We start from the raw sequence: 16482 nt of genomic DNA, 5'->3' as shown, positions 1-16482 counted from the left end.
ATGGGGACTCTGGGTTGGGCTCTCCAATCTCTGGGGACGAGGTCGCCGTTTAAGTATCTGGGGATCTTGTTCACGAATGAGGGAAGAAGGGAGCTGGCCCAAAAAAGGTTGAGAAACACTGATTTAGTGGTTTCCATTTCTCCCCTGCTACCTGATCTAAAAACATGTGCAAAGTAAAAGAGCTGAACTGAAAATGACCAAACAGTCATAGTTGGTATGTTCCTATTAGAGGCTACCATGCTTTCTGATGATGACTTAAAATTTCACACAATATTAATTGTAGTATATTTTTCTATAATATTTAACTGCATCAGTCGGAGCTTATTGCAAAAGTTTTAGTCCGGCAAAGTCATGTTTGATTTACCCAGTCAAATAACTGATTAAAAATAGTTTCAGGTAACACCATACCTCTGCTGGTCTTCTTCATGAAACCAGGCTTACTTATCCCTGTGCAAATTTCATCAAAAGATGGAAATCAATTACATATTTCAGATTGCAACTGCAACTTTCCTGAACATTGAGCTGCAGGTGGTTCATCCCACACCATGTGACAAAGACAAAAAAAATTTTTTTGTGTGCTGTTTTTAATGTTAAAACTGGGGTATTCCACTCTTCTTGCTGAAAAGGGGACCATTTCCAGACAATTCTCAAATTTATTTCAACCAGATTATTCATTCGTGATTGTTAGTCAAGCACTTTGTGGCAAGATCTAAAAAACCCACAGGTTTTAATGGATTCAGTGTAAATTAAAGGGCAGAAATTTAGCTCTCTATTTCAGCTTTTGAAGAACACTGTCGCTGTCTTTAATTTTTGCGGATACAAAAGTCGCCGAATAAATTTCAGATTAAACTACTGTAAACATAAATATGAATCTATCTGGGTGTGTGCGTATGTTTACAGATGTAAACACAATTAAAGGACACAGCAGAAAAATGCACTGCGGTCTGTTTTTGTGTCTTGATGCTGATGATGTCACAGACGTGTCCCATGAGCAAAACTGCTGTAAAATATAGAAGCTTGAGAAATAATGCATTAGTTGGGCTTGCTCAGCTGAGCCCTGCTCTCTGGGTACACGGCCGGATCAGAGCACACTTCAGTGCCACTTCACTGTATTCCAGCCATCTGGCAGCAGCCGCGGCGGTTCGCTGGATCCACCAGGGCCCGTTTAAATGTCACTATCATGTCGTTTATTGCAGACAACAAACCGACTCGATGCTTGTGTGCAGCGCACAAGGAGGAGGAGGAGAGAGGATGGAAAGGGGGTGSGGTGACAAGAAATTAAAGCATCAAGAAAAACCCGACCAATGATGTCATGGGGTACGGATCATTGATTACAGTGCAACACGCCAAACTTCTCTTAAAAAACAAGCTATTTAACATCAACAAAATCCACATCAGCTCCATCTGTGGGTCATGGAAATGAAGGATGAATGCAATGAATCAAAGATGTTTTCTATTCAGGTGTAAGCAGAACACACAGGCTTGTTGACAAGTAACGATGCAACTATTACAATCAGTTCTAGGACTGATATACCATCCAGAACCAGCACAAAATATTAAATCGACTAGTTGTTAATGGAGTTCGGTCTGAGGCGGATTCGTATGACCGGTGTCGCTCAAATCTCAGGCGTTTTTGCCGCACGCTCACTCACATGAAGGGGTAGAAACTGCCAGCCGGGGTTCAGAGCGCTTCACCTGCTACGTGACACACCGGGTGGGCCCACATCCCGCGGACACGCCGGTACCGGCGTGGTAGTGACGGAGACCCGCCGCGCCAGGCTCCACACAGACCTACAGAGAGCCAGAGCTACGCCGCCGAGGTGATATTTCAAGCAGAGGTTGGGATACCGAGCACAGCCGCCGAGTGATGATGAGCTAGCCGAAATATGACCGAGTTTCCATTTTAAACCTTCAAAATAAAGGCTGCCGTCTGAATGTTTACAGACATTCAATACAATGTTGACATGTTTCCCCGTGTCAACACGACAGTGGCAACACAAGATGGACCAGAAAAATGAGCTCAAAGCTGAGGTCCATCAGTTGTCATTAACAAGCAAACGTCGAAGTCGGACTTTTATTTTGAAAACGTGGAYGTTATATTTCCCGTGCTGTGGCTAACTCAACAGCTGCCAGTTTACAGACTCCTGGCAGAGACACTCATGCGTGGTCAATGTTAGTTCTTACCATTACGAAACTTCGACAGTTTTTTTTATGAAGCAGAGCAAAAGAGCATTAAAATACTACATGTGCTGAAACTGATACTAACACTTTCTATATCCATAAGCAACAAAGGGACGAGCTGGGGCTCTTTATTATTAATTCTTACTCCAGTGTCTCAAGTGAAGAGAAATAGTCTGAAAAAGAAATCATGTCTTTAGAAGAAATGAGTAAATGTGAACTGAGATATCATTACGATCATTTTCCTTGTGGATCAAAACCATTATTTCTTAACATCATTTCCCACAAAATAAATGTACTCCAAATTGAGGTTGGAAATTTCTACATTTTTCAGTGAGATAAAAAATATTTCTTCATAAAACATTTTAGACATCCTTCCTTTTAAAATCATTAAAGTTTCCATGTTAGATGTCAGTTTTATCCACAATACTTGTTCATATTGTAAACAGCATTAATTAGTATATCCTACACAGGGACTGACCTTCAAACAGCATCTGAAGAGAAAGCAAGAAAAGCACACATACTGGGCCAATAGGTGAGTTTGGGGGCAAGTACCAAAGACTGACTTCAGMTGGAAGATTATAAATAGTCTGTGAAAAAAGAGCCTGTAATCCCAGCCACAGGCCTCTTTCAGCACACAAAGCTATCTGCTGGTCTGTAAGAGACACACTGAAAGCAGGAAATATTTTTGACTGACTAAAATCACAGCTTTAGYAACTTCTAGATATGAAACCAAACAACCTGTCTTGAAGAAATGACATTTAGGCTCAATACACCCTTAGAGAAATACTGGAACACGTGGAGGATGGAGAGTAGACACCTGGCTGTTCACCTGGACAACAGCACAGGCCRAGGAGGCAACACACAGAGTCAATCCATTGTCTTGTAAAGACATTAATTCATAATTTATCACACTTTGCCAGATTACCGTCCCAAATTTCAATGTATTCTATTGGGACTGACCAACACAAAGTAGTGTATATTTGTGAATTGGAAAGTTATCTTTTTTTATTTGTATAAAAATCTGAAAAAAATATGCATATAGACCCTCTGCATTCTTGCTTTCTAGAACTACATTCTGCTATAGTCCTAGAAGGTACACACTTTCTTGCTTTACAAAATAGCTCAAGGTCAGTCAGACTGGATGGATAGGTGGGTTGAACTGCAATCTTCTAGTTTTGTCAGAGATTCTATGTTGAATTTATGTCTGGACGTTGACCCAAATTATTCTATAGTGCCTCTAGCTGTAGGTTTAGGGTTGTTCTCCTGCAGGAAGGTGAACCTCCACCCAGTGGTGGGAAGTAACGAAGTACAAGGACTTCGTTACTGTACTTAAGTACAGTTTTCGTGTATCTGTACTTTACTTAAGTAGATTTAATAATGGATACTTTCTACTTTTACTCCACTACATTTTACAGTAAGTATCTGTACTTTCTACTTCACTACATTTCTACAAAACTGTCGCGTTACTCGTTACATCCAAGTCGCGTTGCTCTTTTCTTCCGTTAAAATGTGAAGTTCAGGGTCTTAAGGTGGCGCCGTAAAATCCGAGCAATAACGTGACTTAGTGTCTGTTGTCACCCATCGGCTCCACCTTTACTCGCACGCGGAGCTCCAGACATGCGCAGTGGTTTCCTCTGAGCGGGAGGAGATGTCTGTCTATAATATAATAGCTGCATAAATTGATATGGCGACATGTAAAATCAGCAGCGCTTCGCTTTCACAGACGGTGGGACTTCGTCCAACTTTTAACGTCACTTGGAAGGAAAGCTTAAAGAAAGGTAAGATCTGTGGACGTGATGCTAGCAAAGCTAGCTGTACTGAGACACATGTTGCATCTGATGAAAAAAAGTTGTCACTCATGCGCTGAATTACTGTGTGGAGGTTTTGATTGAGGTGTCGCATATATGGGACAACGCTGACCAAAGTCTGCAATATAGTGATATGACATTCAGGAACGATCCGATTCTTCTGGACGGATCTTTACTAAGTCCTAAGGACTGAAGCCTCACTGAGAGCCGTTCTTTGTTCTTGTGTACACTGCGGTAGCTATACAATATATATAATCGCTGAATAAGTAAAAGTTGAATGTATGAACACAGAGCATGCTCATTGCTCATTGATTGATTTCGTCTCCTGTCATGGTGGCAAACATCGCAGTGGGAGGGAGGATGAAAACAGTCACGATGCTCCTTCTGCTTGGTTACTTGTTGCGCCGTTGGACAGTGTTCATAGTTGAACGTTATTTACCGTTAATTGCGATGTTTCAGTTGTGGTTTCTGACATGGGCAATATGGGCAACCGCCCAGGGCGTTATTTTTCTAGGAATAGCAGGAGACCTCTGCGGATTGTAGCACAGCGATGAAAGCAAAACAGAATGAAGTGAGTTTTAATTGATACTGGTTAAATTCATTTCAGCTCTTAAGTATTTAATATCTAGGTGTTTTTATGGGAATGTGGATCTTTCAGATCAATCTGAAAACCAATTTTGATAGGTAAACTTAATGTTATTGTGTCATTTAGCGCAGGGCGCTGGTCTTGGGTTCGGTTGTCTTGACTACAACTCTGCTACATGGCTCCTTGGTTGCATGTCCTCCACCCCACTCGCACCTTCTTTACATCCCCTTTCAGTTAGATTTCTTTCTAAATAAATGTGACTAATGAAGTTCATGCTATGTTAGGACAGGAGACAAAATGTTTCCATCCCTGAAATTATGATTCATAGAATCACATATCTAAGTCTAAACTGTTACAGAGAATAAACACAATAAGAACATGTTTAATCTGTGGTAGTGTTAATTAAAATGGCACATTTCTGATGTATTAAAATTAAATACGATCGGCACACTTAATGATATTAGCGATTAGGTAATGCATTCAGCAAGTACTTTTACTTTTAATACTTAAGTATTTTTAAAAGCCAGGACTTTTTTACGTAAGTAAAATGTTAATGTGGTACTTTGACTTTTACTTAAGTACATTTTTGACTGTGTATTTGTACTTTTACTTAAGTAAATGTTTTGAGTACTTTCTCCACCACAGTCTCCAGTCCTTAACACATCTAAACTGGGTTTCTTCCAGGATTTTCCTGTATTTAGGTTAATCAATCACATCAACAACATCCATCTTAACAATCCCGGTTAAAGAAAAACATTGTGAAAGCACAATGCWKTCACCTCCATGTTTTATGACAGGTGATGTGTTATGGTGCATGTGGAGTGTACATCATATTTTACAAATGCAAAAAACCTGGTAATCTAACCAGGGAACCTTCAACCACATTCAAACAGCAAGACTTCTTCTGTCTTGTTTTTCTTTCAACAACAGATTTCTTCTGGCTTCTCTTCTGTGTATGACCTTACCATTATGGGATAATGTGTATAGAATTTTGAGAGTCAAATGGATTTAATCCATTTTAAAATAAGGATTTAGGCATAACAAAATGTGGAAAAATTGAAGCTTCTTGAATACTTTCCAGATTCTATGCATGTGATGAAGACTTCACTTCTCCTTGAAACAATTTGTTCAACAGCCCTAATAAACTCACACTCATAAATAAAGTCAGCTCTCAGTGACAGACTGCTCTGGCTCTAAAAACAAGAATCCGCCTCAACATAAAGGACTGTACAGCGTTTCAGATTAAACCATCACACTGGTGACGGTTTAATCTGTCACCAGTGTGACAGATTACACTGGTGACAGACTGGTGAAAAAGGACATTCCCATTCATAGGAACTTTTCACAGTCTGTCTTGTTTGGTAAAGTTCTTCATTGAATGAAATGACCTGGAAGTCCATAAATGTCAGCCATGACAGAAGCTCTTTGGATGCTTTAAATGCTACAGTGATGAGTATCAGTGCTTTCTTTGTTATTTCTTTTTGGCTCAGAAACACTGGCCCATCCTCTATAAATGGAAAGGACACCATTCMGCCTCTCAGGTAGTTATAGAACTTCAGGTCTTTGAATGAGGTTGTCTTTTGCTAAGTTCTTAAGAATTCTTCGGCTGTTTACATTCTCCCCTTAAATTTACAAGTGTTTTTTAACAAGTTTAGAAAAACCCTTTGAACCAGGAAAGGGGAGTGGTGTTGGAAGTACCAGATCTGATATTAATTAGCAAAACAGGAAGTTTCTTCATATATTTATATGAAAAAACTACATTCTTTTTAATTGCAATTAAAAAGGATGTAGTTTACAAAAAATATATTTTTTGGACATTGTCTATGTTTTTCAACTGAATTAGAACTATTTTGCACCTCTGAATCAAAAAACGACATCCATTTTTCTCAATCAGTTCATTTCCGCTATTATTTTTTATATTTTTAAAAAGGCTTTAGAAGAAGAAAAAAAAACATGTTATCTAACAGCGCATTAATTAAATGTTACAAACTTGGATTTCTGTAAATTGAATGATAAACACTGATAAGGGCAAATACATGTGAATTGAACGTTACGTCTGCATCTCTTTTCYRTCCTGATGGAATCTCTCCTCCTGCTCGTCACTCATTGATCCAGATGTGAGAACAAGTCATGCATTTTGATATTCATGTTGCTCCATAATTCAGAAAGTTGACCTGATGGAGCAAAACCAAKATGATTTTTGGATTCAGCTCATCAAAATGACCCTAAAACTGTCAACAGACAACTTTTTGGCTGTTGACCAATGTAATCGATGGATATATTTACATGTGTGTGTGCGTATATGTTTATAATGTGTGTGTGTGCATTTGTATGTATTTATCTTTAACTGCTCCAATGCATTACATTGAGGGGTTTATTTTTCCAACAGCGGATATTTGGAGAAGCCTCTGAGAAGAACCTTTATCTTTCTCAGCTCATCATCCTTGACACACTGGAGAAGTGCCTGGCAGGGGTGAGTATTTTCTCAGATTTCTTTGACAAATTTCCTGCATGGTATTATATTTAAAATGTTTGTAGAACTATTATGCAAAAAGAAAAATGGAAACTTCACCAGTAACCCAATTTGAAGAAATAGAAATAGATAAGTTTTACATCTCTGTTGACCAATGTAATTTGACCATTCCTCTAATCAATTCAACTTATTCAGCCAGTCATTTACTATTTAAATCACTGATAAACTTGCTCTGCGTATAACAGACTCTGAGTCTGATAGGAACAGATATCTCACAGTATCATCTTTACCATTTTGTCATGTGAAATGGACGCATCGTTAAACCTGGACTGATTACTGATAGCTGGTTGTTCTGATGTCGAAGGCTGGTACACAGGGAAAATTCAACTCATTTCATTTCAGGAATACTTTATTTATCCCAAAGAGAAACTAAATGTTGTCCTTACTCATATATCAAGTATTTTCAAAGAGTCATTGGACAGTGATGACATGGACAGAAAAGATGACCATGAACAGTCCATCTGAAGAAGACGAGCTATAATTCTGATTTGATTTTCAATCAATGGATGGAAAATTCAATCAAATCAGAATTATAGCTTGAGCAAAACTAAGACAATTAGCTGGAACAAATTAGAGTTGGTTCAAGGAAGAAAAAAATGAGTGTAGCGCCTAAATTGTAGAACATACTTTCCCTGCATCTGCTGCCTGGTTCACACAGCAAGATTTTAAAATTGTCAGACAATTTTCAAAACCTGTGAGACCACACAGATGACGTAAAAAAACAAAACAAAAAAAAACGTAAATATAACAGATGGTTTTACAGTGTGTTCAATCGAGCCACGTGGCAGGAGCAACACATGAACCGATTTCACTTGCAAACATTCAAATGTCAGGTGGGAAATCTCACAAAACCTCTCAAGTTCAAACATGAGTTCAGATAAAACAAACATGGCCGACTGGGAAGAAGCAACAGCGAATGTTTTTGTGGACTTTGTTTAATAAAGGGAAAACACTACAAAGATGTCTCCAACGTCCACTGGACTGTCTGGTCCACCATGGCAGTTGCTTGGACTTTTATGTATTTTGGATTCTGTCACCTCGTTTTCTGATTGGCTAAGCGTCACACTCAACAGGATGTGTTCTGGTTTCTCCTCTGGAAACTCCACACACTGCGATATCGGGCCAGGACAATCTAACACAGTGGTCCCCAAACTTTTTCCTGTGAGTTAGTGAAACAGTCACTGGGACTGACTAGTATATATTTCATTGAGGGAAACCTGGAATGCGGCGTTCATAACAAACACGTGTGTACATCTTCTCTACCGCTAGCAAACAACCGTACTGATTAAATAACATAAAAGTCAAGCAGTTCCTTAAAAGTCCAACAGATGGCAGCAATGCACCATGCAAAACAAAACACCCAGTTTACAGGACACACTTCCTGCTAAAGAGCCCCCTGGTGGTCGAAGAAAAATCCTGATTAAACCGGAAAATACAATATATTAAAAAAAAATCTGAATTCTCTCTGGTATTGTTTGGGGGGCCGGACCAAATGTGGCGGTAGGCCGGATCCGGCCCGCGGGCCGTAGTTTGGGGACCACTGATCTAACATGTTTAATATCCACAATTATAAATTAATTTTAGAAACTTGACTTGTGGAATATTACAGTAATGCTTAATTTGTACAGAAAGATTTCAAAATGAATAATCCTTTGGTTTAGTTGGGGTTTATTGTCTTCTTTCTTGAACTCACACACAGATATGAGCTCATTTCTTTGCTTTTTGACATTTCAGATAATCCCTGTTTATCACAGGAGTGGTTTAAGCAGTCCTCATCAGGATGCAGCACAGGAATGCAGAAATGGTACGGTTCTAAACAACGGAAGGCTTTCATTATAGGCCCAGGAAGTGTGCCGCCAGCAGCGTGCCTGTGCGCGCGCTATACTTAACCCCCGGTRGCCAGCAGCGTCAGCGGTGGAACAGCGGTGAMAGTTCCACCGTAGAGGCTAAAGATGAAGGTATGCTTCCAGTTGTAGAGCTGCCAAGAGGAGCACTCAGAACACAAACACATACACATACTCAGCCCACAGGAAGCAGCTGAAGACTCTGCCCAGAGACACGGAGGAATGRGATGCTCAAAACATGCATGGTGTGAACTGCAGCTCCGGGTTTCACCGGGTACTGTGTTCCATGGACTGAACGCTGATAGATCGTGGCCTGTTGCACGGCTAGACAATGAACAGAACCTGCTGCATTTTCCTTTTGGATTTGTGAAAAAAACAAACTGTCTAACAGTTTTAAAATAAAGTGTTAGCGGCAAGAGTCAAAGTTTAGATGTAATTCGATCCACCCCAGAATATTAGGATGGATTTACAGCTTAAACAGGATTGTGATATAATAATAACAATAACAATTTTATTTATAAAGCGCCGTCATGCAGCATTGGTAGAGGTTATAAACGCACAAAAAGCAAGAACTAATTTATAGAATACTAGAAGCTTATTGATAAGTTTATATTAAAGATGCACTGATCTGACAGTAATATCTGTATCGGTGGTGATATTGAAAAAAATTTGTATCAGCAACAATGACATAAGGGCAGCTCTTTCTAGTCTAATTCTACACTTTGTGCTCTGAGCAACGCCATGCTTTATTATTTATCTGGCATTTTATTTTGAATTCCTAATTGCTCTTTCTGAATCATTTGAAAGAAGATTCGTATTACATGTTTGACCAAGATAGTCAACCTGTTGTTTTTGTCAGTTTCAGTTTCTTATTTATTTATTTTACATTGTCTCTTCTACTCCTAATTGCACTTRCTGGACAAACTCAGGTTGTGTTGTTTTGTAAAGCTGTTTGTGTATTTAAGTGTGCTGCACTGTTGAGTTATCAAATAAATGTGTAATTCAGTATATTTAAGTCTGTGTTATTTAAAAAAAAAAGACATTTTAAGTCAATACAGCTGTTTTTCTTCATTGCYATCGGCCGTTACTAAACCTCAGGTGTCGGTTTTGGAAGTGAAAAAAGTGGATAGATGCATGCTTAGTTTATATGAAATCAAATATATTGGCAGAACTTTCTCAATCACAAACTTTTGAGTTGATTTTGGACTGCTTTGTACGACCAAACCCCAGCCATACAGGACCAGCTCAATCAGAGCTGTATAGGCGTGGATGTTATTAGAGGTAGGCTGATATACTGGACAGCCACTAAATCAGGCTCATATTTGCATTCCCTGAAACTGTCCTCAGATGGGGACAGTCCTGATAGTCCTCCACTGAGGAATGTCAGAGAGCAGCACAGAGTAGCGACAGTAAAAGTGTAAAACATGTGACACTACAGCCAGCTGCCAGTCAAACAGATGCAGGAAGAACCCACAGGGTGGGGGTCCAGTCTGTGTGGGCTGCAGCTGGCAAACCTTCGACTCGCTGCAGTCAATCAAATGGTCTCCAGATGTTATGATCTGAATGGAGAAACCTCGTATAGGCAGTCTGAATGACCTGGGAAAACAGATATCAGGACAAAACCCTGGCTTCTGTTCAGGGAGATCACTTCAGCTTAGCAGTAAATCCCCATCATACACATAGAAATGAGCTGTGCAACAATAAATCAGCTTTAGTTCCTTCTTTTTGGGAGGCTGGCGATTGGTCGATACTTTCATATAGAACCGATCTTTTCTCTTTGGCTCTACCATGAGAGAGGACTGACTGACGGACCTGCCCACCAGGTCTGCTTTTAACAACAGTCACTCCACTTTTGCCATCTTAGTTACTTTGTGATTGTATTTAGCAACTTTCCCGGCCAAAAAAGTTGCTAATTATAGCAAAAGAAAAAAGCAAGAAAGATTAGTAACTGGCCAGAAAACTGCAATCAGTGCACTGTTTGTAGAAACAGGGAAACTTCGGTTCCCAAGTTAAGAAGAAAATAGTAGAAGTAAAATGACAAAATGAAAACACAAAATAACAGTAGTTGTCATGGAGACTAAGAAATTAGTTGCCCTGAATTGTAAGTATTGGCACTGGTCGTCTACTAGAACCTGTCCAATGATCAGAAGATCGATCCATCCATCGATCCATTTTCTTCCWCTTATCYGGGGTCGGGTCGTGGGGGCAGCAGCTTCAGAAGGGAGGCCCAGACTTCCCTCTCCCCAGCCACTTCTTCCAGCTCCTCCAGGAACCCCAAGGCGTTCCCAGGCCAGCCGAGAGACATAGTCCCTCCAGTTTGTCCTGGGTCTTCCTCCTCCCAGTGGGACGAGCCCGGAACTCCTCACCAGGGAGGCGTCCAGGAGGCATCCTGACCAGATGCCCGAGCCTCAACTGGCTCCTCTCGACCGAATGCTTGAAATTAAAATTAATTTTGCTTTAACATGCAAGAGCAGAGCTAAAGTATTAACACCCCTCAAATTTCTCCAGATTTGATCAGATAAAGGTCAGATTTGTGGACAAGCTGTAGCTGTCATCTCCCACCTGAGCAGGGGATCTCTGCAGCTCCTTTATAGCTACCAGGTGCCTTTTGGCAGATTCTTTGTTTAATGCCCTCCATCCTCAGTCCGTTTCCAGGTGATGGACTGAACAGAAGTCTGTTTGGGACATTGTTTTATACCCTGACCTGTCTGCTGGTTCATGATGCATCTTGTTCTCTCATGTTCTCTAAGAAACACAACAGCTGTATTTATACTGAGGTTAAATTGCCCCTTGCTGAGATTCTGCTTCCTAAGAAGGTGATCTGTGTAGGCAGTTAGTTGAACTACGGTTTATTTAGGGGCAAAAGGAGAAAAGCAGCAGGATACATGCCAAATATCGGGGATTTTTGTATAGAGAAAAAAAATGTAAGTGAAATTTGAGGCGGTAACACAACAACTTGTGAAAAATTCTCAATACAATAAGTATCTGTATATAGATACAGATACTTTTGCAGGGAAGCGTAAGCACAAGACGTGTTACCTGGACACAAAGCATAGCTCCCGGTGCGAACACCTCCTCCATGAGGAATCATGCTCTTCATCCTGAAGGCTTCCTCAGGGTGGTTGAAGCGGAAGAAGGCCGACTGTCCAAAACACAGCATACAGCCTGCAAGGAAAAACACAAGAAAATCACATTTATAGTGTTGCAATGGGACACTGAATATTGGAAACCACATTGTAAAAACACAAAATCTTACAAAGTGTTTTTGTATAGTTTCTGGTGGAAATATCTAAGTACTGTTTAAGTAAAAAGAAACTAGCTTGCAAGTAAATTCTTGTTAAGCCTGTCACAATAACACAATTGCTGGACGATACATTTCCCCAGAAGTTATTGTGATAAATAATAATATTGTTTTGAGACAATTTTCAAGTTATATTATGGTAATGGCATAATGCAAATTCACCCTCTCAAATGTCAATAAACTTTAAATTCTAATGAACATTTAACACTGGAACTGGAAAACATTTTAAATGTTCAAAATGAAAAAAACAAAAACAACAGAAAGAACAAAATTATTTATTTATTTATTCCTCAATAATTAAGTTGGAATTACAACTATGGGTCTGCTTATCTTAAGTGTAAATTACATTTTCAGCTAAATGATAAGCTAAAAGCTAAATGTAAGCTTATTAGCTTAAATTAGCTTTAAAGCTGTAAACTGAGGTTAAAAGCTAAGCTAGTTACCTCGTTCAAACATATGTCATTTGTTTTACTTTGCTTTTCTAATCTATTGGAGCAGAGATTAAACAAACAAGATAAAACTTGTGGTCTCTCTGGTGGCTCWGGGAGCTTTGATTATTGTCCATTAGCCGTTTCCTGCTTCCTGTCTCGTAGATAAGCTGCCAGTGGTGGAAGAAGAGCCATAATGTTTTAATCAAAGTTAAAGTCCTAATCAAGAGCAACACACTAGGTGTAAAAGTCCTACATTTATAATAAAAAGAAAAAAACAGCAAATACAGTATATAAACTTTCCCTCAAGGTAAAGATAGTTTTAACACTTGTCATGTGGTTTTGTCCCAAGTGATTTCCATCAACATGATGTTAAGCTCCATCGTTTTTCTAATTATTCTGCTGGATTCTTCTGAGATCTTTGACTTTTTTCTTACATAATACAATTTCTCACCCAGGAGGGCTCAGTTATTGTCTGGTATAATATCAATCAATAATATATCAGTCAAAAACCAAACAACTTAAAAGAGTTATTCATTATCTATACTGTGCAAACATTAGCATTCATTAGAATTGTTGCTTTTCTGACTTAGAGAAGCAGAAATATATTTATTTCCCCATACATGATGCTGTTGCTCCTTCAGTGACAAACATCCTATGTGTGCAAAGCAGCATTTTCAYAGATCCTTCCTCTCAGCAGCTGTTAGACTTTAAAACCATCACTGTTCCTAACAAACCAAATAAGTGTCTATATCCCTGCAATTATCAGTAGTTTTATATTTAAGTTCTAACAAATAGACTGTTTTTTGTTGTTTTATTGCACAAATATGCACACATTTTGTACATTCTGTACCCTATCAGTTGCACATTTCTTTTAAACAGACTATGCTGTCTTGATAACTTCACAGTTTTTTAAGGTCTTATTGGCTCTAGTGGCCTTTATTTGATAGTTCATTGACAGGAAAGTTGGTACTGAGAGAAGGGGAAGACATGCGGCAAAGGTCGCCAGGGCGGGAATCGAACCTGCGACAGCCACGTCGAGGAATAAGGCCTCTATATGTGGGTTGTGCTTAACCCCTGCGCCACCACAGCACAACCTGACTTCACAGTATTTTTGTCCTCATGTTGTAAATTTGCTCTTACTGTATAGATGCTTATTCTGTTTTTCTTTTCATTTCTATTCTGTTCTGTTCTAGTAGCATTTAAATCTTGCTTATAGACTTAAAAAATTGCATTATTTTTATTTTAACTGTGTTGAATTTTTAGCTTTGTAGATTTTACAAATAAAACTGATACCATCCCAAACCAGTCTTTCCTCTAAAATAAGGAAATCTGAAGTTTTTTTCTTAAACAAAAACATTTGTTTCCATTTTAATTAATTCATAAATGAAATGCAGTATTTTTGGGAAGCTGGATTCTGCATCAGTAATGTTTTTTTTTTCTTCTGAGAATAAAAAGTTCTTAAATTGAAGCTGCTCTTTGGTGAGATGAGATCCCACAGGTTTACACAGTGAATAATCTGATATGCCTCACACTCATATCCTACAGGAAACACATCCAATTACGGAGATAAGACTCCAAATACAGTTTGTTGGACATTAAAGCCTGGAGTAAACAAAGCAATGACAGACTGAGATCATCATGGTGGGTTTCAAAGGTTACTACATCTTGTCGGTGTCTCACATCAGCTACTAAAGCAACCCCAAATGCCTAAATAGCCTGGACATATGAGACCTAACAGGAAAATCCCACATCCAGCAACTGATTGGGCTCATTCTCACTGAGTCGCCATGGTAATATCCTTCCCATCCACTTTCTGTCTGGTTTCAAATGTCAGAGCGTGTCACGCGTCCAACTAATCCAGCCCTCTCATGTGCCATGAGGTCAGTAACAGATAAGCAAGCAATTGTTTATAGCTCTCTCAATATAGCACCATTGTGTCACGCTGGGACTGCAGGGGGAAACGTCTGCAGACATGGGGGTGGTCAATATTAGCGATGAACTGATCCACTTTTTTCACTTCCAATACGATACCGATATCTGAGTGTATCGGAATGAGGGGTCATGGTGCTTATCTCCAGCATCAACAGGCGAGAGGCGGGGTCACCCTGGACAGGTCACCAGTCCATCACAGTCTAGATATAATGTAAAATAAATAATAAAGCATGATGTCGCTCAGAGTACAAAGCATATAATTGGATTAAGTAGATCTGCCATTATGGATTGGGCACATTGTCACTTATACTCGATCTGGAATTGTTTTTCCAGTATCATGATCAATACAGGTATTTATTTCGGATCGGTGCATGTCTAGTCAATATTGCATGTCGTATGATGGATATTCTTGAAACGGTACTGATTCTCCGATACAGAAAAGCTGTCCGTCCAACAGACATGATTTTTGTACTGTGGTAGGAAGAAGGAGTACCCAGAGAGAACCCACGCATGAGAAGCACATGCAAAGTCCACACAGAGAGACCCAAGGCTGGGATTCGAACCACAGACCTTCTTCCTGCAGAAAATCAATGCTGCCATGTGCGTCATGGCAGATTAAAAATACCCAAAGTTGCTTTCTGTCTAAAGAAACCAGCAAATTTCTCCCAATCTTCCTGCAGTCAACTCCTCTATGCTGAGCAAACACAGGATGACACGAGTACATCGTGATCCATGGAAAAGTTTGCAGTGATAATAAGTGGTTCCAGTGTCAGAGATTCAATTCCTGACTGGTGGTTACAGCCCTGGGTCTGATCCACACCTACATGTACTTTTTAAACATTTTGCTTTTTCTGTGTGTTTTAGAAAGTTGTCTGTCTTTTTTGTTGTTGTTGTTTTTGTCAGTGATTGTGTCAATTTCTTTCTCGCTCCTACTGGATGTTTTTTTTACAGCCAACAAGCCAGCAAACTGCTTCCTGTTTACGTTCACTGTAGATTCCAGTGCTTGTTCATCTGCATTAAAAGACGGAGCCGTAAAAAGCCTTTAAGCTCAGAGCAATAAAGTGGAAGTAAATGTTATGTAAAGGTTAAATCCCACATGCCTGAAGTATATGAGCGGTGTAAAGGGAAAGCGTTTTCATATTGGCATTAGCACTGCTGTCTTTAAGCAGTACATATGAAATGGATAAGAGTCTGTTCCAGAAGATTTCCATCGTTTCAATGAACATTTTCCACTCATCAGTTTTTTCCTGATGATTTGAGGCCAAGAACGAGTAAAAACCAAGAACGTGCTGAATGGATGATTTAAAAGAGGTCGTTAACACTTTGATCCTGTGGTATTTAGCGCCACATCAGCTCCCCCCACCACGAACTCCCAACACTCATCTAACTCCTTCATCTAACTCCCGCTTTTCTTCAGGACTTTGCCAGCAGCGCTTCCCTCTCCCTCTACTTCTCTGACTCACGGTACACATGCCAACCCCCTGACTTAACCTAACATGATCTTCCAGAGGAGATAAATTCAGATTAAAAAATCGCATTTAAAGGGTTATAGCCTGGAGCAACATATATCAGGTGCTTTAATCATGACAGACTATTGTTAAGTCGGAGCTGGAGGGAGTCGCTGATGATGCTGTGGCATAACTCACATAATTCACCCAACAGTTGGTTCTAGAGAACAACTAACTTCTCCAGTGACTATCTCTTCTGTGAAGTATTATAGTCAACACTGGATTATCATCAGAATCAAAGGAAAATATATTTCCTGAACTGAGTATCAATTTTTGTCTAGTTGTTAATAATAATAATAATAATAATAATAATAATAATAGGGCTGCACAGTGGCACAGTTGGTAGAGCTGTTGCCTT

The 16482-nt window shown here is 39.4% G+C and overlaps 1 protein-coding gene and 1 long non-coding RNA gene across 3 annotated transcripts in view; one reads left to right on the top strand and one right to left on the bottom strand.

Annotated features, from left to right (window-relative positions):
• Positions 1-16482, bottom strand: part of phldb1b (pleckstrin homology-like domain, family B, member 1b) — a 144007-nt gene that overhangs the window by 62236 nt on the left and 65289 nt on the right. The window contains 1 exon segment of the mRNA XM_017308210.1: positions 11992-12117. Within this exon segment, the coding sequence (XP_017163699.1) occupies positions 11992-12117 (126 nt within the window).
• Positions 2650-9722, top strand: LOC103474293 (uncharacterized). Of its 2 annotated transcripts, none has more exons than XR_535138.1 (3): positions 2650-2713; positions 6965-7048; positions 8843-9722. It is a non-coding gene; the product is annotated as an uncharacterized LOC103474293 (long non-coding RNA). The 2 variants fall into 2 exon arrangements; XR_535139.1 differs by lacking the exon at positions 2650-2713 and adding an exon at positions 3925-3959.

The sequence above is a fragment of the Poecilia reticulata genome, linkage group LG13, assembly GCF_000633615.1.
Source record: "Poecilia reticulata strain Guanapo linkage group LG13, Guppy_female_1.0+MT, whole genome shotgun sequence".
Lineage (NCBI taxonomy): Eukaryota > Metazoa > Chordata > Actinopteri > Cyprinodontiformes > Poeciliidae > Poecilia > Poecilia reticulata.
This window is presented reverse-complemented; position numbering and strand designations above follow the sequence as displayed.